Raw genomic sequence first — 23,862 nt, 5'->3', positions numbered from 1 at the left:
AAGCCTAAGCTCATAACATAAGACGAGATGGATTTCAGACTACAACAACTTTATTAAGGCTGGGTTCACATTACGTTTTCTCCCATACGGGAGCGCATACGGCAGGGGGGAGCTAAAACCTCGCGCTCCTGTATGCCTTCGTATGCGCTCCCGTATGTCATTCATTTCAATGAGCCGGCCGGAGTGAAACGTACGGTCCGGTCGGCTCATTTTTGCGCCATATGCGCTTTTACAACCGGACCTAAAACCGTGGTTGACCACAGTTTTAGGTCCGGGGGAAAAGCGCATACGGCGCATAAATGAGCCGACCGGACCGTACGTTTCACTCTGGCCGGCTCATTGAAATGAATTACATACGGGAGCGCATACGAAGGCATACGGGAGCGCGAGGTTTCAGCTCCCCCCTGGCGTATGCGCTCCCGTATGGGAGAAAACGTGATGTGAACCCAGCCTTAGCCAGACCATCTGCCTTATGCCACATTATCACCATTCTAGGGCAGTGCCCACTTCTTTTATGGGAAAGTTAGTAAATGTTTCCCCTAGTGGTCTAGGGTAGGAGAAGAGGTTTAATTTCTGGTGGTCTATTGTAGAAAAAGGGGTTAATATCTGGTGGTCTACTGTAGAGAAACGGGTTCATATCTGGTATCTAGAATAGAAGAAGGGGTTAATATATGGTTGTTTTCTGTAGAAGAAGAGGTTAATATTTGGTGGTCTACCTTAAATGAAGGGGTTAAGATCTGTAGAAGAAGTAGTTAATATTTGGTGGTCTACTGTAGAAAAAAAGGGTTAATGTCTGGTGTCTAGGATAGAAGAAGGGGTTAATATCTGGTGGTTTATGGTTGAAAAAAATGTTAGTATCTGGTAGGCTAGGATAAAGGAAGGGGTTAATACCTAGTAGACTAGGGTAAAGGAAGGGGTTAATATCTGGTAGACTAGGGTAAAGGAAGGGGTTAATATCTGGTAAACTAGGGTAAAGGAAGGGGTTAATATCTGCTAGACTAGGGTAGAAGGGGTTAATATCTGCAAGACTAGGGTGGAAAAAGGTGGTAATATCTGGTAGACTAGGGTAAAGGAAGGGGTTAATATCTGCTAGACTAGGGTAGAAAGGGTTAATATCTGGTAGACTAGGGTAAAGGAAGGGGTTAATGCCTGGTAGACTAGGGTAAAGGAAGGGGTTAATATCTGGTAGGCCAGGGTAGAAGGGGTTAATATCTGGTAGACGAGGGTAGAAGGGGCTCACATCTCCTCTTAGGCTAGGTTCAGAAAATTTCCGCCCGGAGATTCTGAGTTCCGCCTGCGCCGACTGAATAAGTCGGCGCTAGGACCGCGCGGACACTGCAGTCTCCCATAGACTGCAATGTGTTCCGCGAGGAATTCCGCCTGAAGAAAGAGCACCGCCTTTCTTCAGGCGGAAATTTCTAAGCGGATTTACTAAGCGGATTTTCCGCTTCACAAATTCCGAAGTGTGAATTTGTGAACAGAACACCATTCACTACACTATACATTTTAGCAAGCGGAATTTCTGACGGAAATTCCGTAGTCTGAACCTAGCCTTAGTCTAGAAGAGGGGGGTTTATACGTGATGGTCAGGGGTATTTTAGTGGTTTATTATTTTAGTGGGTATGTTAGTGTTTTTAGTTTGCTGTAATCTAGTAGGTGGTGTTGGGTGTATTGAGGAAAGGGGAGTGGGAATATTTTCTTCCCTGATAACCTAATGTAAAAGAAAAAGTGATTAATCCCTTCTGGTCTTCGATATAATAGGGGATATATTATATATTTAAAGGGGTACTCCGGGGAAGACTTATTTATTTATTTATTTATTTTTTTAAATCAACTGGTGCCAGAAAGTTAAACAGATTTGTAAATTACTTCTATTTAAAAATCTTAATCCTTCCAGTACTTATCAGCTGCTGTATGCTGCAGCGGAAGTTCTTTTCTTTTTTAATTTCTTTTCTGTCTGACCACAGTGCTCTCTGCTGACACCTCTGTCCATATCTGGAACTGTCCAGAGCAGGGGAGGATTGCTATGGGGATTTGCTCCTACTCTGGACAGTTCCTGACATGGACAGAGGTGTCAGCAGAGAGCACTGTGCTCAGACAGAAAAGAAATGAAAAAAGAAACGAACTTCCGCTGCAGCATACAGCAGCTGATAAGTACTGGAAGGATTAAGATTTTTAAATAGAAGTAATTTACAAATCTGTTTAACTTTCTGGCACCAGTTGATTTTAACAAAAAATTTTTTTCCACTGGAGTTCCCCTTTAACACACAGTTGTTTTTAGGGTAGTTCAGGGGCAACATTTTTGAGGGCTTACATGGAATGGACTAACAGAGACCAAGTACAGTCTGAATGTGCTAACAACACAAACCTCTGTGAACTCACCTTCAAATGCATTAAAGGGGTACTCCACTGGCCAGCATTTGGAACATTTAGTTCCGCTGTAGATTTAGATCACTTTAGATCGCTGTGTGCTCGCTGCGGGTGTCGGCCACGCCCCCTTATGACATCACGCCTGGGAGGGGGCGTGGCGGGGCTATAGTCCATGTTCCCAACGCTGGCCAGGGGAGTACCCCTTTAAAAGGTTATCCAGGATTAGAAAAACAGAACAAATTTCTACTAATAAGATCGCCACCCCTGTCTATAGGTTGTGTGCGGTATTACAGCTTGGCTGCTTTTACTTCAATGGAACTGAGCTGCAGTACCCCCACACAACCTGAGTGTAGGTGTGGCGCTGTTTTTCAAATCCTGAATAACCCCTTTCAAAGTCAGCCACCAATTGTGCAAGTTCTCCCACTTAAAAACATGAGGCCTGTAATTTTCACCATGGGTTATACCTCAACTATGAGACATTTATTTACAGATTATGGTAGAAAATAAGTATTTGGTCACCTACAAACAAGAAAGATTTTTGGCTCTCACAGACCTGTAACTTCTTCTATAAGAGTCTCCTCTGTCCTCCACTCGTTACCTGTATTAATGGCTCCTGTTTGAACTTGTTATCAGTATAAAAGACACCTATCCACAACCTCAAACAGTCACATTGCAAACTCCACTATGGCCAAGACCAAAGAGCTGTCGAAGGACACCAGAAACAAAATTGTGGACCTACACTAGGCTGGGAAGACTGAATCTGCAATAGACAAGCAGCTTGGTGTGAAGAAAACAACTGTGGGAGCAATTATTAGAACATGGAAGACCTACAAGACTACTGATAATCTCCCTCGATCTGGGGCGCCACGCAAGATCTCACCCTGTGGTGTCAAAATGATCACAATAACGTTGATTAAAAATCCCAGAACCAACCACACGGGGCGACCTAGGGAATAACCTACAGAGAGCTGGGATCAAAGTAACAAAGGCTACTATCAGTAACACACAACGCCGCCAGGGACTCAAATCATGCAGGGCCAGACGTGTCCCCCCTGCTTAAGCCAGTACATGTCCGGGCCCGTCTTAAGTTTGCTAGAGAGCATTTGGATCATGCAGAAGAGGATTTTGAGAATCTTTATATGGTCAGATGAAACCAAAGTAGAACTTTTTGGTAAAAACTCAACTAGTCGTGTTTGGAGGAGAAAGAATGCTGAGTTGCATCCAAAGAACACCATACCTACTGTGAAGCCTGGGGGTGGAAACATCATGCTTTGGCTGCTTTTCTGCTAAGGGACCAGGACAACTGATCCGTGTAAAGGAAAGAATGAATGGGTCCATGTATCGTGAGACTTTGAGTGAAAACCTCCTCCCATCAGCAAGGGCATTGAAGATGAAATGTGACTGGGTCTTACAGCATGACAATGATCCCAAACGCACCGCCCAGGCAATGAAGGAGTGGCTTCATAAGAAGCATTTCAAGGTTCTGGAGTGGCCTAGCCAGTATCCGGATCTCAGCCCCATAGAAAACCTTTGGAGGGAGTTGAAAGTCTGTGTTGCCCAGCGACAGCCCCAAAACATCACTGCTCTAGAGGAGATCTGCATGGAGGAATGGGCCAAAATACCAGCAACAGTGTGTGAAAACCTTGTGAATACAGAAAACGTTTGACCTCTTTATTTGCCAACAAAGGGATATAACAAAGTATTGAGATGAACTTTTGTTATTGACCAAATTCTTATTTTCCACCATAATTTGCAAATAAATTCTTTAAAAATCAGACAATGTGATTTTATGGATTTTTTTCTCATTCTGTCTCTCATAGTTGAGGTTATAACCTATGATGAATATTACAGCCTCTCATCTTTATAAGTGGGAGAACTTGTACAATTGGTGGCTGACTAAATACTTTTCCCCCCACTGTGTGTGTGTGATATATATATCTATATATATATATTTATATTATACATTTATATGTATGTATATAAAGCTCCAAAGCCACCACACTACCTGGATATGTTCTATGTAAACCATCCTGTTTGATTGCCTACATCTCCCAGCAATCATTGAAGCTTTGCTCTACCAGCCAGCTTGCTCTCTGAGAGCAGCCCCCACCCTCCTGCTCTGAGCAGCAGAGAGAGATTCAGTGTCTGATTGGCTGAGGCCACACACACCTCCCAGTTCTCAGCACTACAGAAGCTGGACTGATCAGTTTAGGGCAGAAACCACATGGGCTGTTTTTAGAGAGGGATTTGGACAGAGACAGAGTGGATGGCTGGATTATGTAATTCCCACACTTCATGCATGTAAGTGACAACAGAGGGGAAACTGCTCTATGAAGATAATGAATGATGTTTAGACAGTAAAATATGTTGATGAGAGGGAAAGGATGGGTTATGGGTTTAGTTCAATACTCTACTATGAAATTGGACGTGTGCAATAGTTGGTGGTGGCAAAAGTTTTTAGTGGGTTAAAGGATAAAAATGTTTTACAGCCGTCACTCACCTCAGCTCTCGCATTGTTTTTCCACAAGAGGGTTAAGTGCATAAACTCGTAACCAGGCCACGCCAATAATCGCCTCCATTTTGTTCTGTACATTGTTTCCTTACAGCTCAAGCAGCTCGGACACAGCGTGGACAAGGTGGAGTTCATTGTCATGGGGGGCACATTCATGGCGCTTTCAGAAGAATATCGAGATTACTTTATCCGAAACCTGCACGACGCCCTCTCCGGGCACACCTCCAACAGCGTGGCTGAGGCAGTGCGGTAAGGGGACGAGGATGTATTGTGTGTCTGAGCTCGGTTTATCTGCAGATTCTTGTAGATTTTCTCAAAGTCAAAAAGTGCAGGGTCACGTTGGCTCTTATGTTGGGGAACATCAGCAGGGTCAGAATGGCTCTGATAGTGAAGGAAAAAAAATATTTAAAGGGGTTCTCCGTCCCTAAGACATCTTATCCCCTCTCCAAAGGATAGGGGATAAGATGTCTGACCGCTGGGGACCCCCGCAATTTTGCATTCGGCACCCACCTCTTTGAGCTGCACGTCGAGCTGCCAGCTCACAAACTGCCGGGTGCCGACCACGGGGCCGGAGTATCGTGACGTCACGACTCTGCCCCCGTGGGACGTCACGCCCGCCCCCGCTATGCAAGTTTATGGGAGGGGGCGTGACAGCTGTCACGCCCCCTCCCATAGACTTGCATAGCGGGGGCGTGGCATGATGTCACACGGGGGCGGAGTCGTGACGTCATGATACTCCAGCCCCGTGGTCGGCACCCACCTCTTTGAGCTGCATGTCGCGCTGCCAGCTCACAAACTGCTGGGTGCCGACCATGGGGCCGGAGTATCGTGACGTCACGACTCCGCCCCCGCAGAATGCAAGATTGCGGGGGTCCCCAGCGGTGGGACCCCGTGGTCAGACATCTTATCCCCTATCCTTTGGATAGGGGGTAAGATGTCTTAGGACCGGAGTACCCCTTTAAGACAGACCTGTACATCTGCATCTTTCAGCAGGGGGACCTTGCGGACACTGCAGGATTTCAGTCCTTCCTGGTGTAATGTGATACCAATGGATTTCTTGGTGACTATGGTCCCAGCTGCCTTAAAATCATTGACAAGATCCTCCCGTGTAGTTCTGGGCTGATTCCTCAACGTTCTCATGCTCATTGAAACTCCACGAGGTGAGATCTTACATGGAGCCTCCGACCGCGGGAGACTGATAGATATTTTGTGTTTCTTCCATTTGTGAATAATGGCACAGAGTGTAGTAAACGTTGCACTAAGCTGCTTGGCGATGGTCTTGTAGCCCATTCCAGCCTTGTGTAGATCTACAATCTTGTCCCTGACATCATTGAACAACTCTTTGATCTTGGCCAGGGGTCCTCAAACTACGGCCCGCGGGCCACATGCAGCCCGCCAAGGACATTTATCTGGCCCGCCGCTGCCTAAGGACATCCCTGTGTCCCGAAAGATGCCCCCTGTTTGCTTTAAAAACGCAAGGACCGCCGGGAGGTAGCGCACGCAGGGACGTCACTGATGTCCCATGTGTGTTCCCATAGCAACGGACCGTGGAGGAGCGGAGCAGCGAGCAGGACGTGCGCTGGCCAGCTTGGTAAGTGTTACCAACGGCATGTCGGCTACGGTGCTCAGACTACCGCTCCTCCGATCCCGGGACCTACTGCTATGGCCGGACCGGAGGAGTGGTGGTCGGAGCATTGAAGTGGGGCAGTACACTGTATGGCTGGAGGCTGTATGTCTGGGGGGTGAACATACTGCCAGCCTAATGTGGGGGAACTATACTGCCAACTAAATGTGGGGGAACTATACTGCCAACCTAATTTGGGGGAACTATTCTGCCAACCTAATGTGGGGGGAAGGTTGTGAATCGACTGAATGCTGCCGTAATTGACCACTGGCCCCTGTTTTGCTTATCAAGCACAGGTAGGTTAGCGTAGGTTCCGCGCCATTTTGAGAAACCTTGGTATTGATGTGCTGGCTCTGGTGTGTCCTTCATATAAGGATATACTGGCGAATGTCTCAATTTTAACATCAGTGTTGAGGGATGGCTAATGTCATTGTATACATCTACCACAGTAGTGCACCCACATTCCTGTATTGTATTATTCTAATTGTTACACATCCGCACCGTCTATCTGGTGTAGGATTCTATTGTGGCACTTGTAGTCCCCTGCAGGCATCGTCCATTGTATGCATTTTTATGCTGGGGATCGCCCTTAGCAATGGACTACAAGGGCAGGATCTGCTCCCCCAGTATAAATGCACAACCGCATTTGAGGTTGAGCACCTCCAGCCATTTGAGACCACGTTTTTTGTTGTTTGGGGAACTATACTGCCAACCTAATGTGGGGGGAACTATACTGCCAACCTAATGTGGGGGGAACTATACTGCCAACCTAATGTGGGGGGAACTATACTGCCAACCTAATGTGGGGGGAACTATACTGCCAACCTAATGTGGGGGGAACTATACTGCCAACCTAATGTGGGGGGAACTATACTGCCAACCTAATGTGGGGGGAACTATACTGCCAACCTAATGTGGGGGGAACTATACTGCCAACCTAATGTGGGGGGAACTATACTGCCAACCTAATGTGGGGGGAACTATACTGCCAACCTAATGTGGGGGGAACTATACTGCCAACCTAATGTGGGGGGAACTATACTGCCAACCTAATGTGGGGGGAACTATACTGCCAACCTAATGTGGGGGGGAACTATACTGCCAGCCTAATGGTGGGGGGGGGGGGGAACTATACTGCCAATCTAATGGGGGGGGGGGGGGGAACTATACTGCCAATCTAATGGGGGGGGGGGGGAACTATACTGCCAACCTAATGTGGGGGGAACTATACTGCCAACCTAATGGGGGGGGGGAACTATACTGCCAACCTAATGTGGGGGGAACTATACTGCCAACCTAATGTGGGGGGAACTATACTGCCAACCTAATGTGGGGTGGGGGAACTATACTGCCAATCTAATGTGGGGGAACTACAACCTAATGTGGGGGGGAACTATACTGTCAACCTAATGTGTGGGGAACTATACTGCCAACCTAATGTGGGGGTGAACTATACTGCCAGTCTAATGTAGGGGAACTACAACCTAATGTGGGGGAACTATACTGCCAACCTAATGTGGGGGAACTATACTGCCAACCTAATGTGGGGAAACTATACTGACAACCTAATGTGGGGGAACTATATTGCCAACCTAATGTGGGGGAACTATATTGCCAACCAAATGTGGGGGAACTATATTGCCAACCAAATGTGGGGAAACTATACTGACAACCTAATGTGGGGGAACTACAACCTAATGTGGGGGGAACTATACTGCCAACCTAATGTGGGGGAACTACAACCTAATATAGGGGGAACTATACTGCCAACCTAATGTGGAAGGGGGGGGACTATACTGCCAGCCTAATGTGGGGGAACTATACCGCCAACCTAATGTGGGGGAACTATACCGCCAACCTAATGTGGGGGAACTATACCGCCAACCTAATGTGGGGGGATCTATACTGCCTACCTAATGTGGGGGGAACTGTGCTGCGTACTTAAAGGGGTAGTCCACTAATAAGATATATGTGTGCATAGGAATTTGTTCATAGCTTTTTTTTTTTTTTTTATAACTATAGTCCGGCCCTCCGACGGTCTGAGGGATAGTGAAATGACCCCCTGTTTAAAAAGTTTGAGGACCCCTGTTCTTGGCCATGGCGGAGAGTTTGGAATCTGATTGATTGTGTGGACAGGTGTCTTTTATGCATGTAACAAGCTGAGATTTGGAGTGTTCCCTTTGAGAGTGCTCCTAATCTCAGCTCATTACCTGCATAAAAGTCAGATGGGAGCCAGAAATCTTGCTTATTTGAAATGCTTTTTTCTGGAATATTTTTGTTGTTTTTCTGTCTCTCACTGTTCAAATAAACCGATTATTAACATTACAATCTGGTCATTTCTTTGTTAGTGGGCAAATGTACAGAATTATCAGGGGGTCAGATATTTTTTTCTTTCACCGTATGCTGGGCAACATTTTCCGGGTCAGAAAAGCTCTTTTGTTTACTACAGAGTTTATAAACCTGTAGTTGCAGTAAAGTGTGGTCACCCGTCGCCTGTCCCCATTACTAAGCAGGGATGAAATATATTCGGGCAGACACTAGACTGCACAATTGTTCCTTACCAAATCCCTATCTAGTATCTACAATTGAAGACTTTGTTTTTTCTGATCTTTTTATTTGTTTTTGTTTTGGATGCCCGTTTGTGTTCTTCGCTTTGCGTTTTACGTGGAAAAGGTTAGGTTGTGATTTTGCTGTTTGCACGTCAAGATACCCATCATGTTCTGTCTCCTCTCGAAGACATATAGAAAAATCATGGAGTGTTTAAGCACTATGGGTGTAAGTGTACAGCTGGAGGCTCCTTAACCTCTTAAGGACCACGGGTTTTTCAGTTTTTACACTTTAATTTTTTCCTCATCAACTTCTAAAAATCAGAATGCTTTCAATTTTGCAGACACATATGAGGGCTTATTTTTTGCGCCACTAATTGTACTTTGAATGTAGGAGATGGAGTCCAGCTCAATGTGCAAATAAAATCCAATTTATGAGCAGACAAGTGCAGGAACACAAGGGTTACGCGTTTCAAGCGCCAGAGCGCTCTTAGTCATGCAGTATGACTAAGAGCGCTCTGGCGCTTGAAATGTGTAACTCTTGTGTTCCTGCACTTGTCTGCTAATAAATTGGATTTTATTTGCACACTGAGCTGGACTCCATCTCCTACATTCTCTGTGGCGTTGTCCAGCGCCGGAGTCCGTGCTCCATCTGTCCGGGCAGGGTGAGCTGGTTGGACTTGCCTTCTCTACCAATTGTACTTTGTAACGACATCAATCATTTCACCACAGAATTTACGGCGAACCCAGAAAAAAAATATTTGTGGGGCAAAATTTGAAAAAAACTAAAACATTTCGTAAATTTTGGGGCTAACGATTCTACGCAGTGCACTTCTTTGTAAAAATGACACCATATATTTATTCTGTAGGACCATCCCAATTTATATACCGTAGGTTTTCTTTATTTTACAAAAAAAAAAAAAAATTATAACTACATGCACCAAAATTAGTACGGTATGTTTAAAATTGTCCTCTTCTGACCCCTATAACTTTTATTTTTTTTGGGGGGGGTTTACATGGTGGTGTGAGGCCTCATTTTTTGCGCCGTGACGTTTTTATAGGTACCATGAATATTTTAATCTGATTTTTTGATCACTTTTTATACATTTTTTTTTTTTTTTTACTGTATACAAAGTGACCAAAAATACATAATTTTGGACTTTGGAGTTTTTTTTTATACGTATACGCCATTGACCGTGTGGTTTAATTAACCTTATTTTTATAGTATAGACATTTACGTACGTCGAGATACCACATATGTATTTTTATTATGTTTATATATTTTTAATATGGAATTTGGGAAAAATGGGGTGATTTCAACTTTTAATAACGAAGGGGTTAATGTGTGTGTTTTTAAGCTTTTTTTTAAAAACTTTTTAAATTTTTTTTTTATTTTTATACTTTTTGTCCCCTTAGGGGACTTTTAGGAAGAATCATTAGATCAAGGTGGTTCCATAGACAATTTACCATTGTCAGAGCCGCAGCCAGCACAGGACGTGAGGTAAGCCCTCCGGCTGCCTCCACAGTGGATCGCCCCACGCGGGGGGGGGGGGGGGGGGTTGGTGGTTAGGGCGACCCACCCACTGGAACACCAGGGAGCAATTAAAGGGCAGCTGCGATCTAAAGGGTGAATACCCAGCCGCGGCGATCACTGCAAGTCTGCTATTAACGCCGGCCCTCATCTGCAAGAATCGGCCATATCTGCTTAACAGCACATGGATGTGTATACACGTCCATGGTCGTTAAAGGGGTACTCCGGTGCTCCAGCATTCTGAACATTTTGTTCGGAACACTCGGTCTGAGGCTGTGATCGGGACGTCATGGCCACGCCCCCTCCATTCATGTCTATGGGAGGGGGCACGCCCCCTCCCATAGACATGAATGAAGGGGGCGTGGCCATGACATCACAATCACAGCCTCAGACTCCGAGCTTTACGAACAAAATGTTCAGAACAAGCAGAGTACCCCTTTAAGGAGTTAACTTGACCCCAGAGTAACGTCCATATATAGAAAAAGAACAAAAAAATAGCACAAATCTCTTTTCTCTATTGGCTCCATTGGGGGACACAGACCGCGGGTGTATGCTGCTGTCTCTAGGAGGTGTGACACTATGGTAATAAAAATAGTCGGCTCCTCCCAGCAGGATATACCCGCCCCCAGGCCCTGAGCTAATCAGTTTAAGCTTAGTGTCTGAAGGAGGTGGACATGGTCTTCAGATTTTTTGTTTTCCTAGTATAGGGACGTGTAAGTTTTTTTTATTCCTTTTTCTTTTCTGTTTTCAGGTGGAGATTCAGGGACTCCGGTTCACTGTTTCCCCATTGCGAGTAAGGGGACACAGACATTGCGTATATGCGCTGTTCACCCCCCCCTCGCCAACGGTCAGCGCCTGGGTTGGTACCTCATGGGTCCGGGTCCCCCTATTTCCCTGCTCGCCTCGCTCGCGCATAGCAGCCAGGCGTGATGCAGGTAACTAAAGCTGACTGAAGACTTCACTGAAGACTCCATTAGGTAAGTTCTTCTGACTGAGGTAAGTACTTTCCTCCCTTTTCTCCTTAGGTACGGACTTGCAACCTCTGGAGACCCCCTGTTTTTGGCCCATCTTTCTTGTTATGGGGCTGACTTATACAGGGGCTGGACTTTTATTCTGGGGAGCAGTGGCAGGGGGCATGTAATCTCTGTTTTACATTGGGCACTTCACTGTATGTGTGTGTGTGTTTCTTGCGACTATGTCCGCAGCGCCTTATATGCGGCTGTCTGCCGCAGAGCTGGTACAGGCCAGGCGCTCTTAGCGCCGGCTTACTTTCACTTCTTCGGCAGCGCCTTATATGCGGCTGACAGCCGTGGTGCTGGTACGGGCCGGGCGCTCTCAGCGCCGGATTACTTTCACTTTCTCCGGTATAGGCCGCCCGCTCTATTTCCCCGAGCGCATATGCAGCTGACATGTGCGCTCGGGACTAGGAGCGGGCACCATTACAGCTTCTTCTCGGCAGTCATAGCTCCGCCCACAGGGGTGTCGGAGCTCTTCAGAGGCGCGAAGTAGCCTCCAATCAGCGCCGTGGGCGCGATTTTCAGTTAGGAGGGGCCAATTAGTTAGTGCCTCTGCTTCAGGCACGCCCCTCTCTACTATTGGCTGGCCTGTTTCTTATAGTCTGGCTGCATGGAGCCAAGTTCTCCTCACTGCAGCTGACAGGGGACACAGACTAGGGTGAGAAAGTTCCTGTATCTTTTCTCATTATGTCTGTACCCAGAACTGTTCCTCCCTCTAAACAGAAACCTGGAACGTCAGTGACTTATTTTGTCTGTAAGCTCTGTAATACCAAGATGCCTGGCTCTACTGAGCCCTCTTGCCCTGCCTGCTCCACTGCTCCCCCAGACCCCCTGGTACCCCCTGATGCCCTTTCGGTTCCGGTGGATTCAGCCGCTCCACCAGCCAGGGTTTCTTCCCTGGCCCAGTATATGGCTGACTTGACCCAAGTCTCCCGTTCGGTGGCTGAGGCCTCCCAGGAAGTGGTGTGCGCCTTGAAGGGGTCTTCCTCTGAGAGGGCCCGCTCCTCGTCTCCACATACTTCACGCTCTCACAAGCGTACTAGGAGTGCCTCGTCTGACCCTTCCATTGAGTCTTCAGATAGATGTGGGCGTTCCCCTCATGGGTCCCCCCCCCCCCTTTCATCTGGGCACAAACTTCGCTCCTCCGGAGGACGTTCTCGGAGTCCCCGCTCTGCCATGCCAGAGCTGCGTACCCGGTCAGGGTCTCCCCCCTCCAGGACTGCCTCTACTCGTCGACCTTCTCCTGGTGAACTGGCGGACGAGGCTTCCGAGCCGGCATCTGACTCAGAGGACAGCTCGAATTCAGTTGAAACAATGAACTCATTGGTGACTGCCATAAGAGACACCTTTCACTTAGAGGACCCAGGATCTTCGGATGTCACTCCAGGAGTATCCTTTCATCGTCCTAAGCCAGCACCTCAAAGGTTCAGCTCTCACGCTGACTTTGACGACATTCTGGAATCTGCATGGAAACATCTAGACAAGAGGTTCCCGGGAATCAAGACGATTCAAGAACGTTATCCATTTGACAAGGACTTTGTCACTAAGGTGGTTTCCCCTCCCTCATTGGATCCACCAATCTCCCAGATCTCTAAGGCGACTACACTGCCACTGGCAGATGCCGCTGCCTTCAAGGATTCCATGGACAAGAAGGTAGAATCCTTAGCGAAGTTTGCCGCTGAAGCAGCTGGCTCTTCTCTTCTTCCCATCTTCGCCTCGACATGGGTGTCAAAAGGCCCTGTTGGAGTGGTGCCTAAAGTTCCATCTGGATATCTTAGCGGGATCCCCCCCCAGAGGATCTATCTGCCCTGGCTCTCCAATTCTCTAAAACTGGGGACTTCCTGTGCGCAGCTTCCGTGCAGTCAGCCCGTTGTTCTGCCTTTGCTGTGGGTCACCCAGCGTCTCTCCGCCGCTCTATGTGGCTTAAAGCTTGGAATGCGGATGCTGCTTCCAAAAGGTCTCTTACTGAGCTTCCTTTTACGGGTGGCCATCTTTTTGGCAAGCGCCTTGATGGGATTTTCTCTGAGGCGACGGGAGGTAAGAGTTCCTTGTTGCCTCAAAATAAGGCTCGCCCTACTTCCCAAAGGAAGTCCTCTTCCTTTCGGTCCATTCGGACCTTTGGCTCCAGCAAAGGGTCCGGGCAGGCGCTTTCACTGAACAAGAAGGCTCTCTCGTTCCGGACTCCAACCGGTCCGGCCGTTTTGCGCCCAAATCAGGCAACCGCAAACCCACTTCTGCATGAAGTGAGGCCCCCACTCGCGTTTTTTTCTCGGGTGGGAGGTCGTCTCTTACTTTTCTTTGAGACATCTGGACCTCACACATTCAGGACTCTTGGGTCGGGGACGTGGTGTCCAACGGTTACCGTATCGAATTCGCCTCCCTTCCGAGGGATCGCTTTTTTCGATCCCGGGCCCCCCGGTCGCCTCCTCTGTCGAAGCAATTTCGAGAGGCTCTCCAGTCTCTGCTTCTCCAGGGGGTTATCGTTCCCGTTCCTCCAGGGGAACGGTTCCGGGGTTTCTATTCCAATCTTTTTGTGGTTCCCAAGAAGGACGGTTATGTGCTACCAATCCTAGACTTCAAGCGTCTCAACCGCCATCTTCTCATCCGCCACTTCCGATTGGAATCTCTCCATTTGGTGGTGGCGTCCCTGGAACAAGGGGAGTTTCTTTCATCGGTGGACATCAAGGATGCCTACCTCCATGTGCCAATATTTCCAGGCCATCATCGGTACCTCCGCTTTGCGGTTCTGGAGGGGCATTTTCAATGCGTAGCCCTCCCCTTCGGTCTGGCCACGGCTCCTCGCTTCTTTCCCAAGATCCTTGTGCCAGTGATGGGCCTGTTACTGTCGAGGGGAGTCTCGGTGATACCCTACCTGGACGACCTTCTCATCAAGGCTCCAACTAGAGCCCAGACTCTGGAAGATGTGGATGTCACTCTCCACACTCTGGATCGCTTTCGGTGGATGGTCAACCGGCACAAGTCAGTGTTCAGTTATGTTTTTTTCTTCTGGTTCTCAGACAGTTTTGGGTTTTTCCTTGACCTTTTGGTCTCAACCTATTGCTCTGGAACCTAAACTGATTAGCTCAGGGCCTGAAGGCGGGTATATCCTGCTGGGAGGAGCCGACTTTTTTTATTACCATAGTGTCACACCTCCTAGAGACAGCAGCATACACCCATGGTCTGTGTCCCCCAATGGATCCTCCGAGAAAGAGATTTTACGGTAAGTAAACAAAAATCTCCTTTTTTCAGTGCTTTATCTTAATTTCATTTCATTATAAAAAGTTATTCCATTTCATATAGAATACAAAAAAAGATAAATATCACCCATGTGCAGATCGATCGCTTACTGACGCTTTATGGACTTGGCGTGTCTCGTAAAGTCCATCGCTCCTACCGGAGCTTACGTGTCGTGCTGCCAATTATCCAGCATTTCCTCCGGATCTCAGAGCGGAGCTCACACGTCTGCGTGCGCCAATGGTAACGTTTCAGGATTGCTCCCTTTGTCAAGCCTACAATAGTGCACCCTCCACCAAGTCACATAGCCCGCAACTCTCGCGAGATATTATGTCTACAATTAAAAACAAATACACAATGTAAACACTACTACGAAATAGAAATATATTTCACAGGAAGATGTTAAAATGATAGTTTTCATTGATCCCATTCGGAGCAAGTGTTTTTAATCTGGTTATCCGGTGGAAAACTTTTTTTTTTTTTTTTTAAATCAACTGGTGCCAGAAAGTTAAACAGGTTTGTAAATTACTTCTATTAAAAAATCTTAATCCTTCCAGTACTTATTAGCTGCTGAATACTACAGAGGAAATTATTTTCTTTTTGAAACACAGAGCTCTCTGCTGACATCACGAGCACAGTGCTGTCTGCTGACATCTCTGTCCATTTTAGGAACTGTCCAGAGCAGCATATGTTTGCTATGGGGATTTTCTCCTACTCTGGAAAGTTCTTAAAATGGAAAGAGATGTCAGCAGAGAGCACTGTGCTCGTGATGTCAGCAGAGAGCTCTGTGTTCCTAAAAGAAAAGAACTTCCTCTGTAGTATTCAGCAGCTAATAAGTACTGGAAGGATTAAGATTTTTTAATAGAAGTAATTTACAAATCTGTTTAACTTTCTAGCACCAGTTGATTAAAAAAATAAATAAAAATAAAAGTTTTCCACCGGAGTACGGCCTATGACCTTTTCTAACACCATCCATTTTAATTCACATACTTGGTGTCTGTTCTCAAAAAAAAAGTTTCTAGCGACACTTGTTTTCTCAAACTTGCCACCTCCCAGTTTCTTTCTCAGTTTTTTTTTAACAAAATTTCAGATAGCACTTTTATGTTCATTGATCCTGATCTCTACTGATCTCATTGTTTGGCCAATATAAATCTTGCCGCATGGACATTTTAAAAGCAAAATTACCGGTTTAGAATTATAGGAAAACCAACCGTGCATCAGGTAGGTTCTTCCCTGTCATTGGATAAGTAACCTTGTCACTGCTCTATATAGGTCATTTTCATATGTGTGTAAAGGGGTACTCCTCTGCTCAGCGTATGGAACAAACTGTTCCGAACGCTGGAGCCATGAGCTTGTGATGTCATAGCCCCGCCCCATCATGACGTCACGCCCCACCCCCTCAATTAAAGTCTATGGGAGTGTTCCTAAAAGAAAATAATTTCCTCTGTAGTATTCAGCAGCTAATAAGTACTGGAAGGATTAAGATTTTTTAATAGAAGTAATTTACAAATCTGTTTAACTTTCTGGCACCAGTTGATAAAAAAATATATATATATGTTTTCCACCGGAGTACCCCTTTAACTACTATATGAGGGCATGGAGTACCCCTTTAACTACTATATGAGGGCATGGAGTACCCCTTTTACTATATGAGGGCACGGAGTACCCCTTTAAAGGCAGTGTTTACCCACAGGAAGTCAGTAAAACAGAACTTAAAGAGATGGTTATCCTTCTCTGGTACAGTTAATAAGCCGTCACATGCGTCTGGTCCGCTCACCGGCCTATCTTGGCTAATCCCGATAGACATTGATTGTACTAGCGGAGATTGGTTTATAGAAAGTAACGCTTATCTGTCTTATTACTCCCCAGTCAGATTGTTCTTATCTAACCACATTAGTCCATAGTCCTTCTTGTCAGTGACTACACAGCCCCCGCCTGTCTCTTCTGAGCCCCTGGGTGACGGTTCTCTGATAGCCGATTGTACGAGTAGGATAATATCAAGGACGATCGCGGGGAGAAGTATAAGCCTGCTGGACGCTGAGGAGGAACCTACAGCCGATGCTTTGTCTGGTGTAAGAAGCTGAACGCACCTAATTGTATTCGAATAGGATGTCGTCCTTCCCTACGGTTCACCACGGGGCCCGGCTGGAATTTTCCTCATCTTTTATGACTATGGATTTGAAGTGGAGATTTGAAGGACATCTTTGTTAAAGGGGTACTCCGCTGGAGCCTGCACCAGTAGCTTGTGACGTCATAGCCCCGCCCACTCAATGAAAGTCTATGGGAGGGGGCGGACGTGATGTCATGAGGGGGCGGGGTTATGACGTCACGAGCTGCCGACTCCAGCATTCGGAACAGTTTGTTCCAAACGCTGAGCAGCGGAGTACTCCTTTTAAAGGGGTATTCCGGGTTTATACATCTTATACCCTATCCAAAAATGGGAGATAAGATGTATGATCGCGAGACGGGGATGTGACTTCACATTCACGCCCCCCTAGTGATGTCACAGCATGCCACCTCCATTCATGTCTATGGGAGGAAGCAGCGGCTGGACCCACCCTCCCTACCCAGTGGCGGGACCCCCACGATCAGGCATCTTATCCCTTATCCTTTTCATAGGGGATAAGACGTCTAGGGGCGGAGTAGTCCTTTAACTTATTCTTGGGTAGAATCTTGCTGCTGTAAACTCTTATAAAGCCTCTGACTTGCCGTTGTTGTTCATTTTGTCCCGTTTGGGCGTGGGCTTTTGCTTATGATACGTACAGCTTGACCAGCACTTAAATAGAAAATTGCTGCTTGAATAATTGTTGCATTGAGCACAAACTATTTAAAAATTCTCCACGCTTGGGCTCTTCTTATTTCATATGCATAAGTAATGATCGTAGGCTGCTATAGAAACCTTTAACTCTCAAACTACCAAAGGTATGTAAAGGAGTGAATAGATGAAAGCTTTGAATCCTATGGAAAATAGAACTACTATAATACTGCCCTCTATGTACAAGAATATAACTACTATAATACTGCTCCTATATACAAGAATATAACTACTATAATACTGCCTCCTATATACAAGAATATAACTACTATAACACTGCTCCTATATACAAGAATATATCTACTATAATACTGCTCCTATATACAAGAATATAACTACTATAATACTGCTCCTATATACACAAGAATATAACTACTATAATACTGCTCCTATATACAAGAATATAACTACTATAATACTGTTTCCTATATACAAGAATATAACTACTATAATACTGCCTCCTATATACAAGAATATAACTACTATAATACTGCCTCCTATATACAAGAATATAACTACTATAACACTGCTCCTATATACAAGAATATATCTACTATAATACTGCTTCCTATATACAAGAATATATCTAGTATAATACTGCTTCCTATATACAAGAATATAACTACTATAATACTGCTTCCTATATACAAGAATATAACTACTATAATACTGTATCCTATATACAAGAATATAACTACTATAATACTGTATCCTATATACAAGAATATAACTACTATAATACTGTATCCTATATACAAGAATATAACTACTATAATACTGCTCCTATGTACAAGAATATAGCTACTATAATACTGCTCCTATGTACAAGAATATAACTACTATAATACTGCTCCTATATACAAGAATATAACTACTATAATACTGCCCTCTATATACAAGAATATAACTACTATAATACTGCCTCCTATATACAAGAATATAACTACTATAATACTGCTCCTATATACAAGAATATAACTATTATAATACTGTCTCCTATATACAATAATATAACTACTATAATGCTGCTCCTATATACAAGAATATAACTACTATAATGCTGCTCCTATATACAAGAATAGAACTACTATAATACTGCCTCCTATATACAAGAATATAACTACTATAATACTGCTCCTATATACAAGAATAGAACTACTATAATACTGCTCCTATATACAAGAATAGAACTACTATAATACTGCTCCTATATACAAGAATAGAACTACTATAATACTGCTCCTATATACAAGAATAGAACTACTATAATACTGCCTCCTATATACAAGAATATAACTATTATAACACTGCTCCTATGCATAAGAATATAATTACTGAAAATGCTTATAACTTCACTCATTCTCTTGTTCAGAATTAGCATTTTTGGCTCTGGGTCATAAAGAGTTAAGTTTGGGGAGTTTTTTTTGTGTGTCGCTCCCTGGGTCATCCTGTATAAATTCTTCACCTTATCTCAGTAATTGTGTTTTCCTTTCATCAGAAATGAGATGAACTTGAATAAAGGACAATGCAGGATTATCCAATGAGGTCGTCCTGTAATCTGCGAGGACTGTTGTCGTAACATGGACTGACTCACCGATGACCGAGTCTAAAATGACAATTATGTCTTTGTCACTTCTTAAGTTGGGCGTATAAGTCCGGAGAAATAAAAGTCTGAAATGCGTGAAGCGCTGTGCTCATTAATAGGGATGAATGCTGATAATTCATTGCTGCACCATTAAGACATAGCGGGAGCCCTGTTAAGTGGGCTGTTACTGTGCGGTCGCTTTATTATTTGCAAGCACAAAACTGATCATAAAACACCATTGAAAATACACAGAATACAGTCCTACAGGAGAATGAGAATGTACACTGGTGCGGAGTCATCAAATGTTTACTCCTAAAAATATGTCTTGAGGTCCTCACTGTGCATATATATTTGCATATTTGTGGCAAGAAAAACAAATTATGTGTGTGTGTGTATATATATATAATTTAAGCTTGCACTCACCGTTCCTTTAGTTTATTTTCAGACGTTCATTCCGTTCGGCAATGGAGATCTGAACGATGCGGGGCACTCAGAGGCAAACAGACGTTTTCGCACACAGCCGTGTGCTTCTTCCGGCCTCTTCGAGGCCGGAAGAAGCACATGGCTGTGTGCGAAAACGAGGCCGGAAGAAGCACCCAGCTGTGTGCAAAAAAGAGGCCGGAAGAAGCACACGGCTGTGTGCGAAAAAGAGGCCGGAAGAAGCAGACGGCTGTGTGCGAAAACGAGGCCGGAAGAAGCACACGGCTGTGTGCGAAAATGAGGCCGGAAGAAATACACGGCTGTGTGCAAAAACGAGGCCGGAAGAAGCACACGGCTGTGTGCGAAAATGAGGCCGGAAGAAGCACACGGCTGTGTGCGAAAATGAGGCCGGAAGAAGCACACGGCAGTGTGCGAAAATGAGGCCGGAAGAAACACACGGCTGTGTGCGAAAACTGCTGTTTGCCTCTGAGCGCCCCGCATTGTTCAGATCTCCCTTGCCGAACGGAAAGACTGTCTGAAGATAAACTACAGGAACAGTGAGTGCAAGCTTATGTTCTTTACCATATGAGAGAGCTTCTTTTTTACTTTTGAGCTTTGCACCTCGTCAGTAGTGATCTACTAGAAGATACCGGACGCTGTCCTTCTCTGTTGATTTACCTAATTATCTGATACGTGTGCAGTTAGATAATTGTGCTCTTTGGTTCTTATCTTTTGTTGAAATATAAATATAAAAAAATATATATATATATATATAATATGCATATATGCAAAGCAGCTCATCAGGTTCCCTGGACATCAGCTTTAGCTCCAGTTACGGAATCTCAGAAGCTGATCGGGACTTTATGCCAAACCAGACTTCTCCCCAGAAGGGAAGAGTACCCATCTGCAGAAACAGCTGTTTCGGGTGTTTGCCCCTGGTCAGTACAGAGAAGGGTGTTCTGGCTTGGCTAGCAAGAGGCCTGATGACTACGTCAAAAGGATCAGTATTCCTCTTATATGTGTATACATTGATATATATAGATATATATAGATATATATATATATATATATATATATATATATATATATATATATGTCAAAGGGATCAGTATTCCTCTTAGAGAGAGGAAAGAAAGCCGTGGAGTACTAAAGGCCTTTTTTGAATCTCCGTATGCCAGAAGTGGCACCTCTCTCTAGGAGGAATACTGATCCCTTTGGCATTAGATATATATATATATATATATATATATATATATATATATATATATATATATATATATATGTCAATGTATACACACATACTTTGATAGATTATAGATCCTTTCGGAGGTGAACAAGGGGTCACAATGCTCCACGGCTGCTAAGCCTCTTACACAGCGGCTGCAATGTCCTGTGTGACACTTTTCTGTCATAAACAGCAGGAACTTTTTGGGGAGTTTGCTTTACAGCTGGTCTTTTATGGGATTGGTAGAAAAGAAATCCCGACACTCACTGTAATCTTCTTTCAAGTGTTACGTGTTTATTTACAAAGTGCTAGTAACAAGAATAGGTGCATTTCGGCCAGAGCCTTACTCAGACTGACATCGGTTATGTCAGTCTAAGGCTTTGCCCGAAACGCATCTATTCTTGTGACTAGCCCTGTGTAAATAAACACGTAACACTTGAAAGAAGATTAGTGAGTGCCAGGATTTCTTTTCTACCTGTGTACTGCCTTCCGCATGCACCACTACGGGACACGAGTGCTGACCCTTCCTTTTTGTTTTTCTTTTGTGGGATTGGACCAGACGGTCTTCACCATCCCGTTCATAAACAGTAGCTGTGAAGTCCTGTATGATCTGACTCCTTCCCATCATTTTCTTTCAGCTAGCTGGAACTTTTTTCAGCAGTTTTCTCTACAGCAGTTTTTCTGTGGGATCAGACTTGATGGGCTAGCCTTCACACCCTCCCCTCCCCCAACCAAAAACACCCACATCAATGAGCCTTAGCACACATGACTAGATCACCAGTTGTGAATATGTTTTTCATTAGTCCAGGCTGTCTTCTTCCATTGCTCCGTGCTCTACTTTTGATGCTCACGGGCCCATTATAGACCCTTTCGGTGGTGGGCAAGAGTTCTCTGACCGGTCTGCGGCTACACTGCCCCATGAAGCTGTCATGTCCTGTGTGATCTGACTACTTTCTGTTATAATCATCATGAAGTTTTCCATCAGTTTGCTCTACAGCATCTTTTTTGTGGGATCAATCTAGCCTTCACCGCTACACACATCAATGAGCCTTGAGTGCCAATGACGCAATGACATTTGGTTGGTACAAACTTCTACATACCGGGAACACCGCACAAGCAGAGGCGTAGCTTGTAGCTTATGGGCCCCGATGCAAAATCTGCAAAAGGGCCCCATATGCCAATTATATTACTAGTTTTTAATGGGGCTGATGTGCTTTTGGGCCTCCTTAGGCACCAGGGCCCAGTTCGACAGCCACCTCTATAGCTACGCCCCTGCGCACAAGACCAGACGACCTGGAGATGATCGGACCCAGTTTCTACACAACACAGTTCAGCCCTTGTCACAGTTGCTTGGATCTTTGCACAATTTTTTCGTTTTTCCCTTCTTCCAGTGCGTCAACCTAACAAAAAAAAGGACTGCCCGAAATATCCCCCTGCTGACCGGCGCCATTGGCACCATACACCCCGTGTTATTGACGTCACCCATCGGTGCTTTCAATTCCATGGCCGATTTTATATATAGCCCTATGTAGAGAATTTTTTATACTGGCACAATAACTGCGGTTTGCAGTTCTCCGCTCAAGTTGAACCAAGAGAATGTTGGAGCAGGTTCTATAAATGACTTTTTTAAAGTCTTTGTTCTATAGATTTCCACCATGTCGCACTGTAGAAGGTGAACCTTACCGGCCCGCTCAACACCGTTTGTTCCAACTACACAGCACAAAGAGTCTTCTGAGGATGATTCATTGTTATAAGGAAAAAATAAAAAGGATCTGTTCTCGTATTGTTTGCCTATAATGTTGTCTTTGGGCAGGAATCGATGTAACAAAGGGAAACTTTTTGTAAAATGTTTAATTTGTTTGCTTTGTATTTCAAAGAGATGTAAGAAAGTCACACAAGTTGCTTTCTGTTTTTCCAATTCTTCTCCAGCAAGAAATATTATTATAAAAATGGACAAATGAAAATAAATCCGTCATCCTTAAAGGTTTACTATCATGCTGGCCGGCTGCAGGATAGGATACGGGTAGATAAAAAGTGCGTTCCCGTTGCCCAAGACTAGCGCTGAAACTTGCGTTATGAGACAGACTGACGGAGGTCCCACCCCGGGAGCCCCTCTGATCATGTGAGTTTCAGCACTTTTCTCGGGCAACAGCATTGTACTTTTAGTTTAACCATGTCCTGCTAAAAGCTTTAATGGGCAATGTCATCAACTTATTTTTATTTTATTTTATATGTTGTAGTACTTATGTACTACAACATATCTCAAATATATTTCTATTATTTATTTTGTGTTTAAATTACTGTATATTTTTTTGCACTTGAAATCCGCTCACTAGGTGTCTCCCTCCTAGTGGCCGGCTGCAGCCTGCGGTGACGTCACAGCTGAATTCGGACTGATCCCGGCTGGTCAATCAGACAAGCGGGAGCGAGCGCTGTGAACGCCTGGGCTGTGCTCATTGGCTGCCTGGCCTCGCAGCTGCCTGCGCTCATTGGCTGCCAGCCCCCGGCATGTATAGTCTGGAGGCAGCGCTGCACTGAATCTCAGTGCTGCGCTGATGCTCCAGGACTGTACATGTCCTGTACGGGTAAGTGAGGTCTTATTTCACTTACCCGTACTTCATTTCAGTCCCGGGTCTCGGCGGTGTAGAATAGCATGGCAGGTGGGCGATGCTCCTATCCTCCTCCTCCCTGGATAACACTACACTGCTAAACAGGGAGGAGGAGACCCCGGAGCAGCCTGCCGGGCTATTGGCCACTCATCTAGGCGTGCTCCCGACGGGAGCGCAGCATAGATGAGCTAAGGGCGGAAGTTGGCCCCTCAGCAGGCATCAATGACGTTGCGCCTTCTGGGGAAGTCTGCCTGGAAAGTGAGCACACTACCAGGCAGACAAAAATATATTTCTAAGGGGTTTAAAAAATGTTTAAAGACAGGGATTGGGTTAGGGATAGATGGGCAATAGGCAGGGACAGAAATATTTTACTTT

The 23,862-nt window shown here is 45.1% G+C and overlaps 1 protein-coding gene across 1 annotated transcript in view; it reads left to right on the top strand.

Moving 5' to 3' along the window:
• The window catches only part of ELP3 (elongator acetyltransferase complex subunit 3), a 178,721-nt gene that overhangs the window by 46,000 nt on the left and 108,859 nt on the right, over window positions 1–23,862 (top strand). Inside the window, exon 7 of the mRNA XM_056563812.1 lies at window positions 4,977–5,131. Coding sequence (XP_056419787.1) covers window positions 4,977–5,131 — 155 coding nt within the window. The remainder of the gene's footprint in view (window positions 1–4,976; window positions 5,132–23,862) is intronic.

Source organism: Hyla sarda, chromosome 3 (assembly GCF_029499605.1).
Source record: "Hyla sarda isolate aHylSar1 chromosome 3, aHylSar1.hap1, whole genome shotgun sequence".
In the NCBI taxonomy this organism is placed as follows: domain Eukaryota; kingdom Metazoa; phylum Chordata; class Amphibia; order Anura; family Hylidae; genus Hyla; species Hyla sarda.
The sequence above is the reverse complement of the archived record's forward strand: the minus strand, read 5'-3'. Positions and strand labels throughout refer to the sequence as shown.